General features: G+C 47.1%; 1 protein-coding gene across 1 annotated transcript in view; it reads right to left on the bottom strand.

The window, feature by feature from the left end:
• The window catches only part of EXOSC5 (exosome component 5), a 46718-nt gene that overhangs the window by 23164 nt on the left and 2374 nt on the right, over window positions 1-21180 (bottom strand). The window contains exons 2-4 of the mRNA XM_079985773.1: window positions 20676-20789; window positions 16615-16736; window positions 5281-5421 (exon numbers count right to left, since the gene is read on the bottom strand). Coding sequence (XP_079841899.1) covers window positions 5281-5421; window positions 16615-16736; window positions 20676-20789 — 377 coding nt within the window. The remainder of the gene's footprint in view (window positions 1-5280; window positions 5422-16614; window positions 16737-20675; window positions 20790-21180) is intronic.

Genomic DNA, 21180 nt, shown 5'->3' with positions numbered 1-21180 from the left:
AATTATTTTCTTACCTACAACAACAACCACCTCTGTGTGTGATTGCAAAAGTCTAGCCTCCAAGATTCGCCGGCTGAAATACAGCTCAGTCTGCACTGGCAACTGGCCCAATTACTCCATTACTTAAGAGTATTCCTGAGGGTGGGGACAGACCAACATAGGCTCCTGGGACAAGAACGGAGCTGTCTTAACAGTTGTAGGAAGCTGTACAAGGCTTTCAAAAAAGGTGTATTACCTGGTCTTTGCTTTTCCCTCTCCCCTGGCCTTTCAAGCGTATGAAAATTCCCCACCTGATTGGATCAGCATCAAAGGTGCTTCTCTAGATTTGAGAAGTGTGGTGGGCAACTGAATATATGACTTTAAATTTTTTAATTTTCTGCCTCTCAATCTCAATCCATTTTCGGGATACGGCATTTTCTGCGGTAGCAACTGTGACTGTACAACATTCTTCCCCAAAATGTCCACTTGGTGACTTAGTTGTTACTGTTAAGGCAACTAGGAAGACTATTTTAATTCTCTTGAGTTTTCTGTTCAATGTTCTGCTGTCTGAATCTGGCTGATTAAATCAGAGCTAGCCTATTTAAGTTTTGCTGTTTTCCTGCTGTTGTTTAAATGTTCGGCAATTGAATTCAGTTTAGTTTCTACTACTGAATTGATCTACTTTTGTGAATTGTTCTTGTGACTGCTTATAATTTGTAACCAACTTTTAGTGCTAGTCAATTTACAGAAATATAATGGTGGAGAAGTGAAGAAAATAACAAAGCATACAGTAGTGCCCCGCAAGACGAACGCCTCGCAAGACGGAAAACCCGCTAGACGAAAGGGTTTTCCGTTTTGGAGGCGCTTCGCAAAACGAATTTCCCTATGGGCTTGCTTCGCAAGACGAAAATGTCTTGCGAGTTCCTGCGGGTTTTTCCTGTTGGCTATTTGCAGTATGGTAGCGCTGCAGAGAGCTTGCTGGGGAGACCATGCATTAAAAAGAAAGGGACTCAAAAATAACTTAAGCAAGGTTTTAATTACAAAAAACAAAAACTCCTTATACACTAAATACATTAACAACAAACCAGACCCAACCACCAACCCAACCCCCAGGGTAATGGGAGAGCTAGGTGCTGCTCCTTATATACTACATGCAAATGCTGACACACCTTAATCAATGCAACTCAGCAGCACCTGCTCTGTTTCACAGCTGTAAAGCTGGGTCTCGTTATCTTGCTCTGGCCCTTGCTCTGGCCCCTTAAAGACATACACATTAGGTGGAACAATGATGAACCTTTACATTTAAAGTAACCATTCAACATTTCCCCCCTTTCCCCCCCCTTTTCCTAAGCCGCTAATCCGCTTATCAGCTGATCCGCTGATAAGCCGCTTAACAGCTGATCGCTAAAAGCCGCTAAACCGCTAATCCGCTAAGCCGTCAATGGGCTTGCTTCGCAAGACGAAAAAACCGCTAGACGAAGAGCCTCACGGAACGGATTAATTTCGTCTTGCGAGGCACCACTGTAATCTGGGTCAGTTAACCATCTGGGTGTCCTCAGAATTAGGGTGACAGAGGATGGGATTCCCCTCCCCCCTTAAAAAGAACAAACATTCAGTGCTTGCCTAGGGATAAAGTTAGGTGCTGCTCTGGATTAATGCAGAATATAAAAATATAATCTTCTGCAGATACTGTATGAGACACAGCACAGTTTCAAGACAGCACTGGATTGGTCATCTGGAGGGATGCCTGGAGACATTCTTCCCCCTGCAAACAAAATTCTAGAAGGAGATGCAACTTTGCATCTATTTAAATGTGGAATAAATTTCCCATGATAAAGATATTTGAAACACACTGGGAATTATTCATTAAATTATTCTTGCACCTAATTGGCTTCACCTTCTGAATTTCCCCCAAGGCATTACCAGAATGAGAAATGGAGAAAATGTCCTTTGGTTATAAGGCAGAAAACTGGAAGGTGTGATTTTTAAAAAAATGGCTTGAATGATTCATCCAGGCAGAGAATGCTACGGTACTTGGATCTGTATGCCCCCTCCCTCCTCTTAACCGTCTCCAAGCCAAACAGGCCATCTTTGGGCTGGCAGTGCACAGAACTAAATTACGTGCTATGTTAAGAATTGGGGGCCCACCGTGATCTTTCTGGGGAAAGCTTTCAAGAGAGAGCAGGCAGCAGGCAGAGCCAAATTGCAGTTGATTAAGGGGAGCCCTGGGTAGAGAAGGCAGCTGGCGATGGATTGAATCCGCTGGCCGATAAAAAGGAGCAAAGCCATTAGGAAAGGCAGCAGGGGACAGGGAGGCAGAGAGAGAGAGAGAGAGCTATTGACCTGTCAGGTCACCATAAGCAATTACCCACCCGAGCAGATAAAGCAGCGAACGATAGGTCTGCATCCCTTCTGTGGCACGTGGCACCGGGCCAACTGTGCACCTGCTGGATAGCAAGTGGGGCGTGAAGGCAACCTGGGTGAATGGGAGCCTAGCCAAAAACCAGAGATCCCCAACGACCTAGGACCTTCTTTCCCTGCCGCAGCTGTGGGTGGGATCCCAGAAGCCCCCAGGGTTAGAGATTTCATGGCTAACCTCAACTCCCTGCTAACGGTGGGGAAACCAGAACCCAAAACGTCTGGCTCTCACAGCTTTTGCATTCCCCCTTTCTACATCCACTCTCAATTCCAACCTGATAATTGCCACCTACTCAGATTTTAACTTGTCTGAATTAATTTTAAGGTGTATTGTAATTAATTGATGTCTGTTTTTATGAATATTGTGTTGTTTTTATGATGTTAGCTGCTCTGAGCTCGGCCTTGGCCAGGGAGGGCGGGATACAAATAAAATTATTTTTAGTATTATTATTATTATTATTATTATTATTATTATTATTACAAAGAAACACAGGTGCTCTGTTTTTCTGTCTCTCCTCAACTGGGTTCCCTAGAATCATAGAATCATAGAGTTGGAAGAGACCACAAGGGCCATCGAGTCCAACCCCCTGCCAAGCAGGAAACACCATCAGAGCACTCCTGACATATGGTTGTCAAGCCTCTGCTTAAAGACCTCCAAAGAAGGAGACTCTACCACACTCCTTGGCAGCAAATTCCACTGTCCAACAGCTCTTACTGTCAGGAAGTTCTTCCTAATGTTTAGGTGGAATCTTCTTTCTTGTAGTTTGGAACCATTGCTTCGTGTCAGCTTCTCTGGAGCAGCAGAAAACAACCTTTCTCCCTCCTCTATGTGACATCCTTTTATATATTTGAACATGGCTATCATATCACCCCTTAACCTCCTCTTCTCCAGGCTAAACATGCCCAGCTTCCTTAGCCGTTCCTCATGAGGCATCGTTTCCAGGCCTTTGACCATTTTGGTTGCCCTCCTCTGGACACGTTCCAGTTTGTCAGTGTCCTTCTTGAACTGTGGTGCCCAGAACTGGTACTCCAGGTGAGGTCTGACCAGAGCAGAATACAGTGGCACTATTACTTCCCTTGATCTAGATGCTATACTCCTATTGATGCAGCCCAGATATTAACCCTCTTCCCTGATATTTTGGAGTACAGCTCCCATCAGCCCCAGCCAGAGCAGTAGGCTATCTTATGCCATGACACGCGCAGATAAGTCTCAAAACTCTCTTCCCCAAAGGGGAGGTACAAGGGTGTCAGCTGCCTGGCTAGATCTCCAGAACGTGCTTGGAGCCAGCTGCCCGCAAGTACTGGACCCACCTGTGGGAGCCCACAGTCCTCCTTCACCTTAGTAGGCAGCACTCACCTGGAGGGATGCTGTGGCCCAGGCGTCAGTCGCATGCAACCAGTCCCCACCTACCATCCAGGCCAATTTCAGGAGCAGAGGAAACTGCCTTATACCGAACCAGACCATTGGTCCATCTAGCTCAGTATTGTCTACACCAGCTGGAATCAGCTCTCCAGTTCCAGGCAGGAATCTCTCCCAGCCCTATCTAGGATTGATCCTGGAATCTCCTGCCTGCAAGGCAGCTGCTCTGCCACTGAGCTACGTCCTTCCCCTGATCTTTCAGAGGGGCGACTTGTTGCACTGCAGCAATACAGGCGCCATAGCTGTCAACCGTCCCTTATTTGGCGGGAAAGTCCCTTATCCCAGTTCCGTGTCCCGCTGCTGTCCCTTATATTTCCCGGGTTTCAAAGGAAGCAGCTCCTCTCCTCCCCCCCCTGCCAGCCAGGGAGGAGGGAGGCTCCAGCTGCGTTGCTCGGCTACATTGCTCACCCAATAAGGAGTCTAAGAATGACTGGGGGGCGGAGCTTGCATGCCTTGTGCTGATCAAATCGGCCGCGTTGCCTGGGGACTCGCCTTTGCTCAGCGCTTCCCAGCGGAGAGTGACGGTGGTTTTCCTTGCTGCATCCCCTTTGCCGGGTTGCTGCGCTGTGGGAACCACCGCTTGAGGCTTCGTTTGGCTGCTGGCTGGGCTTTCTGCCTTTGGCTCAGAGGGGCTCAGAGGTTGAACATACCTGTGCTCTGAAAATCCCCTACGGGACCGCCTCTCCTGGTATGTCCCACAGAAGAACTTACGGTCTGCAAATAAAAACATCCTGAAGATCCCAGGCCACAGAGAGGTTAGGCTGGCCTCAACTAGAGCCAGGGCTTTCTCGGCCGCGGCTCCAATCTGGTGGAACGCTCTGTCACAAGAGACTAGGGCCCTGCGGGACCTGACATCTTTCCGCAGGGCCTGTAAGACAGAGCTGTTCCACTAGGCCTTTGGTCAGGGCGCAGCCTGACCCCCTCCTCTGGCAATCTGCACAGAATTTTGCTTAATGGTTGCCATCAATTTGATTTTAATTAATTTTTATAAGGAAAGGTTTTTAGAATGTTGGATTATTTTGATTGTTGTTAGCCGCCCTGAGCCCAGCTTCGGCTGAGGAGGGCGGGGTATAAATAAAATTTATTATTATTATTATTTTGGCTGCTGATCCCTTATTTTCGAGGCTGCTGGTCCCTTATTTTCAAATCTGTAAGTTGACAGCTACAACAGGCGCTTGAAAAGATGCATCTATCAAAAACCTCCTCTTCTACCCAATTAACGCAGGAGCCCCAACGCAGAGAGCATTGGACCATCTTTTTACTAGACTGAACCGAATCCTGCCACGATAAGGTGACTAAGCCCAGCAAATTTCGCCTTCTTTATTTCAAGCTGAAGGGCACAAAAAGGCACGTTTCCTCCTCCCACCTCTCCTCAAATCAGTGCACCATTGGTCTCTGGAACTCCCTGCCACCAGAAAGAGCAAATGCATTCCACCCCCTTGCTGAGACATCAGGATACCCACCTTTTCCTGCTTTGCTGTGGGGTCCAGGGTGATGTTGCCGTCCGCGTCCAAAGCACACGTCACTCCGCAGAACAAAGACTTCATGGGTAGCCCTGCGTCCATCAGACCCACGCAGGTGGCATTCAAGCAGCTTGCTAGCAGCTGCAGCGGAAGAGGTTTTATTAAGGAAAAAAACCTAGTCCGTTAGGAGGCAGGAATAAGTCTGCAACAGCACACAACACAGCACAACACAGAAAGTAAGAAGGGCCTGCTGGATTAGGCCAGCGGCTCATCTAGTCCAGAATCTTGCTCTCACAATGGCCAACCAGGTGCCCCTAAGGAAAACGCGCAAGCAGGACCTGAGCACGAGAGCCTCCTCTCCAATAATAAATGTTGGAAATGTAAAGAAAAAGAAGGAACATTTTATCATATGTGGTGGGAATGTAAAAAAGTAAAGAACTTCTGGGAAATGATATATCATGAAACAAAGAAGATGTTGAAATATACATTAAAAAAAAGAAGAAGCATTTCTACTTGGTATTATAGGTCAGGACATTAATAGGCAAGATGTTAAATTGTTTTTATATGCAACATCTGCAGCAAGAGTATTGTTAGCCCATAAATGGAAGCAAGAAGAAATTCCGAAAAATATTGATAAGTCGGAGTTTTCCAGAGATCTGCTCTATAGCATCAAAGAATATGAAGAAGACCTGCAGAAGGGACTTGGAAAAGAGTTAAGAGCCTCGGACATAAGATCTCCAGTTTGATGGACTGTATGGAGTTGACGGAAGTGACTGGCAGAGTCCGAGACCGGGGAGAGGAGATGGTGGAAGAGGATTGGAAAATTTAAAGTCTGTATATAGAAATACTGTAAAATTAATAAGTGATAGAAAAATGTTGGAATGAAATTTTATGGCCTTAGTAGAAATGTTATAAGGAGTTAAGCTTAAATATGTATATTAGTTTTAATGGAAATAAGATTAAAAATATGTTAAGACATTTATATGACAGAAAATAGAGAAAAATGGAAAGGAATTGTTGAAACAATTAATAGAAGTGGAATACAAAAAGGGAGGTGAGAGGAGGTTGATGAAACAAGGGAATGAAAGATAGAGTATGGAAAAGGTATGATGTATGTTTTTAAATTGTTTTTGTTTTGTTTTGTTTATTGTGTTTAGTTTAATGTGTTAAGGTTGTGTTTTGTATTGTTTATATATTGTACTGTATTGTTTTTTCTCTTTTTTGTTTTCTTTCTCCTGTCTTTTTTCCTTTCTTTCTTTTTTGTAAGCTTTAAAGTAATAAATATTATTTTTTTATAAAAGAAAAGAAATTCCAACGAAAGAAGAATGGCAGAAGAAATTAATGGACTATGCAGAATTGAACAAAATGACAGGAAGGAATTGAAACCTGCGGGACCAGAGATTTACAGAAGATTGGAAGAAGTATATGAATTAGTAGAAGAGCAACTGTAATCAACAAATTATGCTAGTAGGATTACAAGAAGTTTTGTAAGGAGAAAAAATATACAAAGTGCTACAAAGTAGAAAAAGATATTGGTTATGAGTTTGAAATGTAATAGGGAAGATAAGAAATGCATACTAAGAGATTAGATTGGAAAATTTTCAGACAGGATTGACGGAAGTCAAAAAAAATGAATAAGATGCAAAAATATGTTGAATTACTGTTGAAAATGAGATGTTAAAAAACTAATTAAAAAATTATATATAAACAAGAGCCTCCTCTCCTCTCCTTTGCTTTCCAGAAACTGGTACTCAGAAGTGTTTCTGTCTCCAGCTGCGGAAGCAGAGAACAGCCATCATGGCTAGAAGCCATCAACAGCCTTCAACCTGAATCGGTCCATTCCTCTTTTAAAGCCACATACATCCGTGGCCATCACTGCCTCCTGGGGAAGTGAGATCAACAGTTTAATGATGCGCTGCGTTAAGAATGTATCCTTTTGTCTGCCTTGAATCTTCCAACATTCATTTTCATTCTATGTCCCCAAATCCTTGTGTTAGGAGAGAGAGAGAGAGAAAAACAGCTTTCCTGTATCCTATTTCTCCACCCTGTGCATAATTTTATAAGCTTCTATCATGTCAGCTATCACTTGCCTTTTCTCTAAACTGAAAAGACTGTATCTGAAGAAGTGTGCATGCACACGAAAGCTCATACCAAGAACTAACTTAGCTGGTCTTTAAGGTGCTACTGGAAGGAATTTTTTTATTTTGTTTTGACTATTGCAGACCAACACGGCTACCTATCTGTAACTGAAAAGACCCATATGCAACAACCTTTCCACATAGGAGAGTCGCTTCATCCCCTTGATCATTTCGGTCGATTTTTTTCCTGAACCTTTTCCAACTCTGCCGTGTCCATTTTGAGGCGAGACAACACAGTATTCCAAATGCACTTGCACCATACAATACGATAATCTTTATTGTCATTGTCCCATACAGAAGAACAAAATTGAAAATCTACATCAGACATTCAGAAACCAACAAGCCTGCTATCCCAGCCTGGTTAGCCCCTTAAAAACTCTGATACCCCATAATTAAATACAATATACTCCCATAGAGACCACCTTACACTGCATTTAAAACCATAGATCTGTATAATGGCATTACGGTATCAGCAGTAAAAATTTTTCACAAATTGCTAGGGCAAGCCTTCTTCTGTAGCTGGGTGCCTTCCAGATGTTCTGGACTATCACTCTCACAAACCCAGCCAGCAAACATCTGGAGGGCAAAAGGTTGGGAAAGGTGCTGCTAGGAAATCGAGGAAGGCCACAGGCCTCATGGAAAGGAGTGGATCCACTTCAACAGTGGAACGGACTCCCTTGGAGGCTTTTAAGCAGAGGTTGGGTGGCCATCTGTTATGGATGCATTAGTTGAGATTTCTGCACTGCAGGGGGTTGGACTAGATGGCCACAGGGGTCCCTTCCAACTCTACAATTCTATGAAACCTGAGACAGGATATTCCACCAGCATGGAGAAGAAGCACAGATAAACCAGTCAAACACAATGATTGATTGTACAGTGGTGCCTCGCAAGACGAAATTAATCCGTTCCGTGAGGCTCTTCGTATAGCGGTTTTTTCGTCCTGTGAAGCAAGCCCATTGACAGCTTAGCGGATTAGCGCTATTAGCGGTTTAGCGGCTTTTAGCGGATCAGCTGATAAGCGGCTTAGGGCTTAGGAAAAGGGGGGAGAAAGGGAAAAAACCCCGCAGGAACTCACAAGACATTTTCGTCTTGCGAAGCAAGCCCATACGGAAATTCATTTTGTGAAGCGCCTCCAAAACGGAAAACCCTTTCGTCTAGCGGGTTTTCCGTCTTGCGAGGCGTTCGTCTTGCGGGGCACCACTGTATTCAAGTTTCCTATTTCTGGACCTAACAAGGTTGGGTTGGAGGGAGGCGAAGCAGCTTGGAAGAATGCAGAAAATGTCAACTCTCCAAGCCCAGTCAAGCATGGTGGGAGCAACGAAAACACAGCCTACCACCGCCTCTGTCCTTGTTTCAGGGCAACCAGGGTCTCAGATGCACATTTCAGCTTTACACGTGTGCTTGCGGGTGGTAGAAAACATTTCGTGACCTCTAAGGCCCGTTTGGTTTCATAAATGCCTGCTGATTGCAACCTGGTTCCAACACGTGGCTTATCGGCTGCAGAAAAGGGTAGAGAGAGACCAGGAGGAATTTTACTGCTGTGTCCCATCGACACAAGGATAGCCACTTGCGCACCAGGCCTTTCCTCCTCCCTCCCTCCCCAAATCTGCTCCGAAGGGTTAGGAGAACCCCTAGGAGAGGTTCAGAGGGGGAGAATTTTCCACTGCACAGGCTGAAATCCTCATGCTGACCTAATGATCTCCTTAGCGCCTGACTGGATTCTGCCCAGGGCAACCAGTAACTGGTTCCATCCATTTCCTGCTTCTTCTTTCCCACCTGCCTTTCCTCAACCCCATTTTCAGCCAGGCCCAGGTTCGGTAGCTCCTTTGGTTTTCTCCTCCCTCTAGAAAACAAATGATGGCTTAATCCAGGCTGCAAAAGGATGGAGGCACCTTTCTGCAATATTATCCTCCCTGCAAGGTCACAAGGTTATCCTCCCTGTATGGCCCCAATGAACAGTGGTGTTTTGTGTGTGTGTTCTGCTTTTTTTTTTTTTAATGGCTGAGCCATGGGGAAAGTCCAAAGCATCTCTGACTCCTGGCATCCTGCATTTCCAGGTTAATCAGCCGGCATCGTATGGGATGCTCAGTGGCAGATGGAAACGAGGGCTGGCAGCTCTTGTTATCCGGCACTGACTAACTGAGATGGCAAAAGCCTTGGGAGGAAAGAGACTAATCAGAGGCCGGATCTGGGAGCTCGGAGAGGAGAAAGGAGGGGGCTGCAAGGCCAGGCTCTCGAAATAGCTACCCGCCGTGCCGGGGGGGGGGGGGGGAGGAGGGCACAAGCACAGGCCACACAGAATTGTCCCATTAATCCATGGGGCAAACCAACCTACTCTCTGGGGGATATTGCCTATCCTGTGTCAGAAATGTCTTGCTGGATGACACCAAAGATCTACCTTGAGGTTGGCTCACCTGCAGCCCTCCAGACTTATATATCTGTTTATTTGATTTATATACAGTGGTACCTCTGGTTGCAAAGGGGATCCATTCCGGAGGCCCGTTCGCAACCTGAAAGGAACGCAACCTGCTTATGCGCAGGTCGCGATTCGCCACTTCTGCGCATGCACGTGACGTCATTTTGCACGTCTGCGCATGCGCGAGCAGCAAAACCCGGAAGGAACCCTTTCCGGTACTTCCGGGTCGCCGCGGGATGCAACCTGAAGCAAACATAACATGATGTATGCCTGTGCTTCCCTTCATCGCAAGATTTCAGGGCGGTTCACAATACAAGGTAAAAACACAAGTAAACAGTTACAACAAGGAAACAATAATGTCCCCTCCCCCCCCCCCAAAAAAAAACATGTAAAAGGCTGTAGAATATTAATCAGCCAAAGGCCTGGTTAAAGAGGAATGTTTTTGCCTGGTACTGACAGATATGTAAGGAAGGCACCAGGCAAGCCTCCTTGGGGAGAGAATCCCACAAACAGGGAGCCACTGCAGAAAAGGTCCCGTTCTCGTGCTGCCACCCTTGTGTGGAGGAGGCACACGGAGAAGGGCCTCAGATGATGAATGCAGAGTCCAGAACGGTTTATATGGGGAGAGGCGGCCCTTGAGGTTGCTGGTCTCCCATTATCCCTGACGATTTGCCAGGGATGATGGGAGTTGGGAGTCTAAGGGCATCCAGAGGGCCACAGATTAGCCACCTGTGCTCCCAACCAAATGCCCCGCTGGGAACGCCCGCAAACAGGGCACCACAGGCTTTTTCCTGCGGTTTGTCCTCAGCATCTGGTACGGGGAGGTAAACTGTCTCTGAACACAGAGGATTCATTTAGCTGCCATGGCTAAGAACTAGCCGCTAGGGCAGGGAGGACTTTTAATACACGCACATATGGAAATCGGAGACCAAGCTGATACTGGAAGATATGCAAGTAAGGCACCAGGCGAGACTCCCTGGGGAGAGAATCCCACAAACAGGGAGCCACCGCAGAAAAGGCCCCGTTCTCGTGCTGCCAACCTTGTGTGGAGGAGGCACACGGAAAAGGGCTCATGAAACTGCAGCCGTCACGCACCACAAGAGAAGGCCTAGGAAATCAAGAACAGCCCTGCAGGACCATACCAAAGGCTCATCTAGTCTAGCATCCTGTTCTTTCAGAGGGGCGTACGAACAACAGCAGCGAATGGGAAAGGGGGAGAGGGTCAGCAAGCTTGCTAGAAAGATCCCTGTTCGTCAGTAGGTAAACAGAACAGGTAGGAGGTGAGCTTGGACTCCAGGGGAAGGATGCTCTGTGCATGGCTCTGGGACGGCACTGCCATGTGCTGCAGCCTTCCTGGGTGCCAGGAGACCCAGCTCCTAAGCTGCACCCACAAGCGGTCTCATTTAGCTCTCAGGTGTGAAACAGCTCCATAACAGCGGCAGGACATTTACAAGAGGGTTAACTAGCAAGCGGTGGGACGCAGGTGGTGCTTGCCAATCAGAAGGTCGGTGGTTCGAATCCCCGCGATGGGGTGAGCTCCCGTTGCTCGGTCCCTGCTCCTGCCCACCTAGCAGTTCGAAAGCACGTCAAAGTGCAAGTAGATAAATAGGTACCGCTCTGGTGGTAAGGTAAACGGTGTTTCCGTGCGCTGCTCTGGTTCGCCAGAAGCGGCTTAGTCATGCTGGCCACATGACCCGGAAGCTGTACGCCGGCTCCCTCGGCCAGTAAAGCGAGATGAGCGCCACAACCCCCGAGTCGGTCACGCCTCGACCTAATGGTCAGGGGTCCCTTAACCTTTTTAACTGGCAAGCAGTTTCTGGCAAGACTCTGGAGACCTCAGAGATACCCTACAGAGTTACTGCAACCCCAAGGACTGAGCATCAGACATCTCTGTTCTTTACTCAACTTCCATCTTTGCCGCAGGATGGCTCAGGGCAAGTCAGCCTTCCTCACAAGTCCTGCTTCCCAGGGCTCCCCTCCTGCCTCACGGGATTTCTCAAAGCCAATGCGATGAGGAAATTAGCCTCCATCTCAAATGTTAGGGTACAGAGCCAGTCGGGAATCTTAATTACCATATTTTCCGCTCTATAAGACGCACCTAGTTTTTGGAGAAGGAAAACAAGAGAAAAAAAAAATCTGAATCCCAGAAGCCAGAACAGCAAGAGGGATCGCTGCGCAGTGAAAGCAGCAATCCCTCTTGCTGTTCTGGCTTCTGGGATAGCTGCGCAGCCTGCATTCGCTCCATAAGACGCACACACATTTCCCCTTACTTTTTAGGATGGAAAAATTGAGTCTTATAGAGCAAAAAATAGGGTAATGAAACCTGATTAAGTTTGCTGGGAAGAAGGTTCTGTGTTTCTCCACCCCACCACTGCCAGGCTGGAGGGGCCATGGAACCACGCAGACAACCTCAGCGCAGGCGAAATGAAAGCACTCACCGCTCTCCAAACGAAACTGCATTAATTCCCTCCGAGCCACTGTATATTCAGATTTGATAAAACACCGCGGCACCCGGAGTTAATCTCTCCCGCGCCACATTTGAGGCTCCGTCAGAAACGGCAGCGCTGTCATTTGTCACCGGAAGAAACAAACAGATAAACTGCGCCACTTTGGAAATGGGTGGAAATCTGCCAATTACAACCCCGTGGCCTAGCTGCCCTGGGACACTGATATCTGGGGTGCAGCTGATAATCCTAGACTGAATCCTAGATATCCCTCAAATATCTGACACAGCAGCAAGCAGCCGGATAGGTTTACTAATCAGGATTACTTATCTGCAGAGCTGGGATGACTTCCTGGTTCTCAAAGCAGGATATAAATTATGAAACTTGGGTGGGGGGAAGAACAGCCCCCCAAATCACAGCAACCCCCCCTCCCTAACCTACTTCCAACAGAACTTTCTGGACCTTTTGGATTTTTTTAAATGTAACTATCTAAAGAATGGCCATCCTATTGATGTCACAAGATTTTGCAAAAATTAAAATCCAAGATTTTTAAAGTGGGCTAGGTTTGAGCTGTATAAGACGATTAAGCACCCTGCTGATGAGAGGCAGGAAAAGGTGTTGAAGCAAATGCTGTTATATATGCCACAGGGATTTTTATTTTTGGACTTGGGGGGTGGGGGGTACAAAGATTTTCCTGCATTTGGCCAAAGTCCACACTCGCTCCCTAATTCAAAATGCCTGCATCCCAAGAAGAATTGCTGCGATCAGCCAGAAAACAGCCCCATTTCTCCTTTCCGCAGAACACCTGGCAGAAGCTAATATTTCTCTCCCTCCCTCAAGCTTTTATTAATGGCTCTTGGTTGGCTGGAATGCTATTAGGCTGAACACCAATGGCAGTCACAAACCCAGTTGGCAGATGCATACAACAAAGACAACCGATTTAATGTGCCACAGAGAAGACATTCCTTCCTTAGCCCGTTTCTGTCTGGCCCCCATGACTTCCATTGTCTGCTTAATTGCAGTTTTTGTCCACATTCACCATCCTGATTATGCCAGAAGCAGATTAGCACGAGGAACCACCTCGGCCCGAGACTCCACTTAAATTAATGGCATCTGAGACGTATGACCTATAGATTTTTGTTTAAACTGAGCTGGGGGGAAAGATTACTTGTAATTACAGTGGTGCCCCGCAAGACGAATGCCTCGCTAGACGGAAAACTCGCTAGACGAAAGAGTTTTCCGTTTTGGAGGTGCTTCACAAAACGAATTTCCTATGGGCTTGCTTCACAAGACGAAAATGTCTTGCGAGTTCCTGCGGGTTTTTTCCCCCTTTTTCCCCCTTTTTCTAAGCCGCTTATCCGCTTATCCGCTAAAAGCCGCTAATAGCGCTAATCCGTCAATGGGCTTGCTTCGCAAGACGAAAAAACCGCTAAACGAAGAGAGTTGCGGAACGGATTCTTTTCGTCTTGCGAGGCACCACTGTATATGGTAGAATGTGCAACATCATAATATTTATTTACTTTTGCTCACATAAAATACCATCATCTGTGATCAGGGATCAGCAACCAGCAATCCTGGGCTAGATCCGACCACCGTCCTCCTCATTATTCACTCTCAGTCTTCCTCCAATCCATCCATAAAATGGGTAGATGGATGCGATGGGTGGAGCAGAAGAGGAACAGGAGAGCATGCAAGCAAGCTGAACAGCTCTCCACAACCTCCCCCCCACCCCTGTCCACCCCAACCATTTTCAAAACGGGCTTTCAAAGAAGAGAAGGGTGGATTCCTCCCTCCATTTCTAAATCATCTCTTTCTTCCTCGGATACAGCAGTTTGGGAAAAAGAGGGAGCTCCATCAGCTACCACCAACCTGCTTTCAAGTTGGATGCCTGCTGACCATGATGTTGACATTACAGAATTTTGCATGAATATGGCTGCAGGACAATGGGGAGGAATCTGTGGGTGCTGAGGAACCTCTGGCCCCAGAATTGTTAATTGGCCCTCCCCTGCCCTTTGCAGAGAAATGAGCTTCCTAAGAACTGAGCTGCATAGCCTAAAACAGCCGTGTTTCAATAATACTTTTTTTTTTGAAGTGCTTCTGCCACCTGCTGGCCTTAACATCTGCATGTTTACTTTTACTTCCCTCACCAGCACGAACCCTTGCAAGCTGCCTCCTTTGCCAACCTGGTGCCCTCTTGATGTTGTTGGACATCTGGTGAGGGGCTTTCGGACAGCGGGGAAGAGCTAGAAAAATGCTTCTAAGAAGGAGCACAGGACTTAAATCACTTTATGCTTCCTCCAACGTATGAGTGGCTGAAAGAATCAGCACTGTCCCTGCCACTGCCTTAAAATCCTTCCCCGCAGGCAGGCCAGAGGTTGGATCCTGCCCTAAGCCTCATTCACCGTTTCGCTGGACAGAATGCTACACACCAGAAGACAACATTTTCCCAAAACCGATGAGGAGGTCTTGCGCAGGGAAAGGCCCCAGGGGAACCCATATTTTATAGACACAGGACTAAGGAGAAGGTGGGGCGTCCATCAAAGATCACATTGTGGTGCAGTTGGCAATCGCACCTGAGTGTTGGCAGGGCTGGTGGAAGTTGGGAGTCCAACGTTTGGAGGCCCACAGGTCCCCCAGCCCTCACAGAAGGGAATAGTCTCAGAAAGAGTAACTGCAAGTTCAAGGAAACCTTGGCCTGGTTTGACTCAGAGGTGCAATATTGGCACGTCTCTGTTGAAGGGCAACTGCCCTGGAATCGTGGCTTCAGGACTTTCTTCCCCAGGAACCGCTTCTCTACCCCCACGACTGAAAAACAATCCAGCATCTGAGGCCATCTGTATCTCAGACGCTTTAGCAATAAAGACTTCCTGATCGCTCGCAGCAATTTGCACTCATTACCTCCATAACTGCTGGAACAATCTGACAAGGTGCCCTGGTACGAAGTCTACCTTTAATCGCCATCAGATGGGAGCCTGAGCAGAGGTGTGTGTGCATGTGTGGGAGAGAGACAGAGAGACAGACCGCAAAGCAAATGTGCACCATTCTGCCTCTTTGGTCATTTTCATGAGAGAGACTTTCGCCTCTTCGCTGCGGCTGCCACAGAGAATGCCCTCTTAAGTTGTGGAACTTCTTTCCCACAGGAGTGGATCCAGCACCTTCGCTATCCTGTTTCGGTCAAACGCTGAAGGTGCCTCTGACACCTGAATTGCATACAGTGGTACCTCGGGTTAAGAACTTAATTCATTCTGGAGGTCCGTTCTTAACCTGAAACTGTTCTTAACCTGAGACACCACTTTAGCTAATGGGGCCTCCCACTGCTGCCACGTGATTTCTGTTCTCATCCTGAAGCAAAGTTCTTAATCCGAGGTACTATTTCTGGGTTAGCGGAGTCTGTAACCTGAAGCATCTGTAACCCGAGGTACCACTGTATTTTCAGGAGCCACCATATTTCGGTAATTTTTGGTTGCTTCAAACCGTTTTCAATGTTGTATTTTAAATTACTATTGTTAGGGTCATTTACTATTATTATATCGCCCGTCTAAGGCCTCAAAGTGAGTTGCAACACAATATTAATATCCTGCACAGTATTACACAACATTAAAAACAGTTGGAAGTGACTTGCCATCACGAATATATGGTGGGTCCTGAAAACATGCGTCTTCCGTGTTAAAGGCCAGAGCTAAGAGGTGGGTCTTCAGCATTTGCTGAAAGCTGTATTGTAATGAAGGTGTCGGATGCACCTCTGTGGGGTGGGAGTTCCACAACTTAGGGGGCGTCACGCTCCAACTATCAAAAGGGCCCTCTCTGTCAAACTCAGGGGTCAGCAAACTTTTTCAGCAGGGGGCTGGTCCACTGTCCCTCAGACCATGTGGGGGGCCAGGCTATATTTTGATGGGGTGTGTGTGAACGAATTCCTATGCCCCCCACAAGTAACCCAGAGATGCATTTTAAATAAAAGGACACATTCTACTCATGTAAAAACACGCGGATTCCCGGACTGTCCGCAGGCCGGATTTAGAAGGTGATTGGGCAGGATCCTGCCCCCGGGCCTTAGTTTGCCTACCCATGGTTGATCTCATCACCTAAGAGGGAAGGAGGTGGCTTTTCAGGTATTTGGAGCCTGAGTCATTTACAGCTTTAAAGACTAATATGAGCATCTTTAATTGGGCCTAGAAATGAACCAGAAACTGGTACAGATGTTTTAAAACTGGGGTTGCACAAGATCTCAAGGGAATCCCAGCCAGCAATCTAGCTGTTATCACTGTCCTTGGGACCTCAGGGTGAAGGGCAGGTAATAAATAATAATAATAATAATAATAATACACAGTAAGGATACAGAGCCGGCATCTGTGACTACCTGAAGCACAACCGTAATAGAGGAACGGGGATGAAGGGTTCCCAGGACCACTGTCTCACACGTCTTCTTGATCATCTGCTCTCGGCTTCTCTCATAGACACCTGGGCGGGAGGAAAGCAAAGAGCACTGCTGGTGAGCCACAGAGAAACACGGGGCTCAAAGCAATCATCTTCTGAAAGGTCACACTGCCGAGGCTCAAGCGTCGGGGCTGCCTTGTCGGATCAGACCAGTAGTCATCCAATTCTTTAACAGCAGCTCGCTGGATGTTTCTAGGCAACGCAGCAGATTATGGAAAATGATGGCCTTTTACCTTGCTGTGGCGCCTCGGCTGCAGACTGCCACTGCGTATGGAGGTTCTATTTATCCATGATGCACCATTTTTGAGGGAAGCCGGAAAATTCTCCAGCATCCATGGGGCTAGGAATTCAAAGCATTATATTCTACTGTGCCTTAGGTTTATATTGGCCCTGAGCAACAGGGAGTCTTAAGTGGGGTTTATACATTCAGCAGAACGCAGTAGGAAAGCTTTTCCTTTAGCTGGCAGGTGCTGGTGGCCTGCCTAAATGCTCTACAACAAAAGAACAGCGCTCAGATGCATTACTGACTCCAACTATGAAACCAGAGAGCAGTCATTATGGCTGGTAGTCACTGACAAGAGTTATCTCCCATGTCCAATCCTCTCCCCCAATCCACTTTTAAATATCCACATTGGTGGCTCCTGTGGGAGTGAGTTCCATAGTTTTAACTAGGCACTGTGTGAAGCAGCCCTGCAAATGTTGAGACATGCATTCTGTCACCTGAAATGGTTAAATCCAGGAAATTCCACCCCACCCACCCCAGGTCCTACAATACGACACAAATCACTTGAAGAAACAGCCACCCACATCACAAATTCTATTAGTGAGTACTGTCTTGATCCCAAAGGGCAGGTACATACGCAGATCAAATTCTATTTTTTATTGGATAGTTTCAGGTAAAGTCAGGAGCACGGGAAGGACCCCAGCTCATGGCCAGAGTATCTGCTTTACATGTAGAATGTTCCCAGTTCGGCATCTCCAGGTAGTTTCTGGGAGAGGCTGTCTGTCTGAAATCCTGGAGAGAGCAGGTGCCAGTCAGTGTGTAGATAACACTGAGCTAGAGGGACCTAGTGGTATGACTCTGTATAAGGTAGCTTCTTATGTCCCTATACAGGCTTTCAGGTTCCACAGAACCTTTCATGCCCAACAAAGATTTCTGTGAAACTCAAAATCTTGCACATCAGAAGCTACTCTCCTTAAGTACGCAGGACCTCAAGGCACAAACATGTCCAAACACACTTCTCTTCCTCTTTTACCATTAATACCGTCAAGTCTGCAAATAGGATCAGCAGGACTTAATTTTTTTTAAAGCTCTTCTGTTTCCACAGAAAAGGAAACAAATTCTTTTGTTTCTTAATTTAATTATTCACAGCAAAGCCAGCCCCCTCTGGAGGTTTCACATGCACTGAAAGTCTCAGCGGGTGGGGAAAAAAGGAAGGGAGAAATCTTTTTTTTTTCTCTGATGCCAGCAATTTTCTTTTGTGAGCTCCCTGTGGAGGGAACAAGATATCCAGATGGTATCACTGCAGGATACCAGATGGCCCAGTTGGTTATGAAGATAACAGCTCATCTCACCTTTTGATTATGCTAGTTCCTGGGGGTGGGGGAAGGAGATGAATGGTGAGCACACATGCTAAATTTAAATTAGAACAACACGGGGACGAGATTTGAGTTTTCACTTGCTAACACTGCCACGCAGAGACATTTGGAAATGGATATAATGGAAGATTTAACAAAGGTGACACACGTCGAGCGTCCCACTCAGGGGACATGCGGAGCAGTTTTAACTCAATGACCTCACACTAAGGCATAGTTTATTGTGACAAGAACAAATCATTCTCCCAAGCATTCCCCAAACCCTTCCGGCATGGCCACAAGGAGAAAACGTTCACTTCCATTTTGATTACCCACCACTGGTCTGAACCAACAAGCTGTCATTGATGCAGATGATGAGTTGGGTTTGAACCATGCCATCTTCAAAGCAGGTGTTATGAAGCTAGCTTCTTTAAACAAGCCATAGTGGACATTTAACCACAGTAGTGATGTATGGAAGTGAGAGCTGGACCATCAAGAAGGCTGATCGCCGAAGAATTGATGCTTTCGAATTCTGGTGCTGGAGGAGACTCTTGAGAGTCCCATGGACTGCAAGAAGATCAAACCGATCCATTCTGAAGGAAATCAGCCCTGAGTGCTCACTGGAAGGACAGATCGTGAAGCTGAGGCTCCAATACTTTGGCCACCTCATGAGAAGAGAAGACTCCCTGGAAAAGACCCTGATGTTGGGAAAGATGGAGGGCACAAGGAGAAGGGGACGGCAGAGGACGAGATGGTTGGACAGTGTTCTCAAAGCTACCAGCATGAGTCTGACCAAACTGCGGGAGGCAGTGGAAGACAGGAGTGCCTGGCATGCTCTGGTCCATGGGGTCATGAAGAGTCGGACATGGCTAAACGACTAAACAACAACAAACCACAGTTTAGGGTTTAGGTGACACACTAAATTGTGATCAAGTGAAATCAGAAGTTTCTAATCTCTTCCTTGCGGTCACACCAGAGGAGAGGGGAGTGTATGACCCCAAGGCTCACTGTAGCTTGTTGAATACAGAAGGTAAACACTTTCATCTTCTGTTGAAGGATCTCAGCAGCAGAGCTGGGAAATCAAGCACCTATGACTGTCTTACTGGATTAGAAATACAGCTAGTTGTACCTTGCACCCAGACACTGCGAGTAATCGGTTGTAGTCCACCCTTCTGGACACTGGTTCCCAGTGCCAACCCAGTAAAACGTGATTAATTGAATTCCCATCCCATCCCACCTTTGTCCTCAGATCCAGTATGGTTTACATGATGGGAGATTTAGGTCAGGGATAGACAAACTCCCCCCCCCCCGATGTTTGGGACTACAATTCCCAGCATCCCTGACCACCACTGGTCCTGTTAGCTAGGGATGATGGGAATTGTAGTCTCAAACATCTGGAGGGCCAGAGTTTGCCTATACCTTATTTAGGTGAACAGGGATGGGGTGGGGGGCATCATAAGTAAAGGTAAAGGGACCCCTGACCATTAGGTCCAGTCGTGACCGATTCTGGGGTTGCGGCGCTCATCTCGCTTTATTGGCCGAGGGAGCCGGCGTATAGCTTCCGGGTCATGTGGCCAGCATGACTAAGCCGCTTCTGGCGAACAAGAGCAGCGCATGGAAATGCCGTTTACCTTCCCGCCGGAGCGGTACCTATTTATCTACTTGCACTTTGAGGTGCTTTTGAACTGCTAGGTTGGCAGGAGGGGGGGGGCATCATAGGGCTGTGCAAACTAGCTCCGCCTGTTGGCCACAAACCCCACCAGCTATGCATTTCACAAATGAATTAGTTCAGCATGCATACCAATATACAAACGTTCAGCACCTTCGTAGATTGGCTGAGAACCTCCCCTAGCATCGAGTTGGTATAAACATGGGGGTCTCTCCACATGCTCGTTGAACATGCAGTTAGTGCAAGGGAACAACTAGCCTGTCTGTCAATATTATAGCGAGCCCATATAGCCCTGTGCCCCCCACAAATGCTTCACTCAGCCCCTCCTTTTGCTTTTTAACTCCCTCCACGAAAGAAATTCCCAAATCGCAGCATGCAAATACAGTACAGTGGTACCTCGGGTTACATACGCTTCAGGTTACAGAGTCCGCTAATCCAGAAATAGTACCTCGTGCTCCAGTGGTGCAGCGGCAGCAAGAGGCCCCATTAGCTAAAGTGGTGCTTCAGGTTAAGAACGGACCTCCGGAACGAATTAAGTACGTAACCAGAGGTACCACTGTATTAGAACGCAACACCTATTCATTTAAACGAACACCCACATTAGCGAGAAGGCCTGCACGCCCCAACTTTGCCCTGACTATACAAATTCTAGGGGCAAGCACCTGGGTCAAAGCAATTCCCAAAAGGGGATATATGAGTCGGTTTGCAATACTTCTCACCTGGTAGACCCACTTTGGGCCTCAGAAGCACTTCCAGGGTAGCTTTATCATAGATCTCTTTGCTGACCTTCACTTCACTTGGCCCGTACACTCCAACTAGTACTGAAGTGTCTCCTGAAAAAAACAGGGAAAGGGGGGACATGAACAATTGAGACTAATTTGGTGATGGAACAGTCACCATCCAGCTCCCACCTCTCCTAAGTGCTACCATAGAAGCAGCGGACGGATAGAAATCTGAGGAAGAGTTCACTATCCAGCTGCCCTGAGGGGAGGGAAAAGAAGCAGTCACAGCTTTTTTCTAAACCAAACAAGTTGCCTTTTCCATTCTGTTTATTTCCCCCCCCCCCCAGCACAAGGTGGTTCATTAGGGCAAATGAGGCCTTGCCCCAGCAACTGCAGTCTGCCCTTACCCATAGCTGTCAACTTTTACCTTTTCTTGCAAGGAATCCTATTTGGAATAAGGTAATTTCCCTTTTAAAAAAAAGGGAAACGCTGACAGCTACGC

The sequence above is a fragment of the Podarcis cretensis genome (genome assembly GCF_951804945.1).
Source record: "Podarcis cretensis genome assembly, chromosome: 8".
Lineage (NCBI taxonomy): Eukaryota > Metazoa > Chordata > Lepidosauria > Squamata > Lacertidae > Podarcis > Podarcis cretensis.
This window is presented reverse-complemented; position numbering and strand designations above follow the sequence as displayed.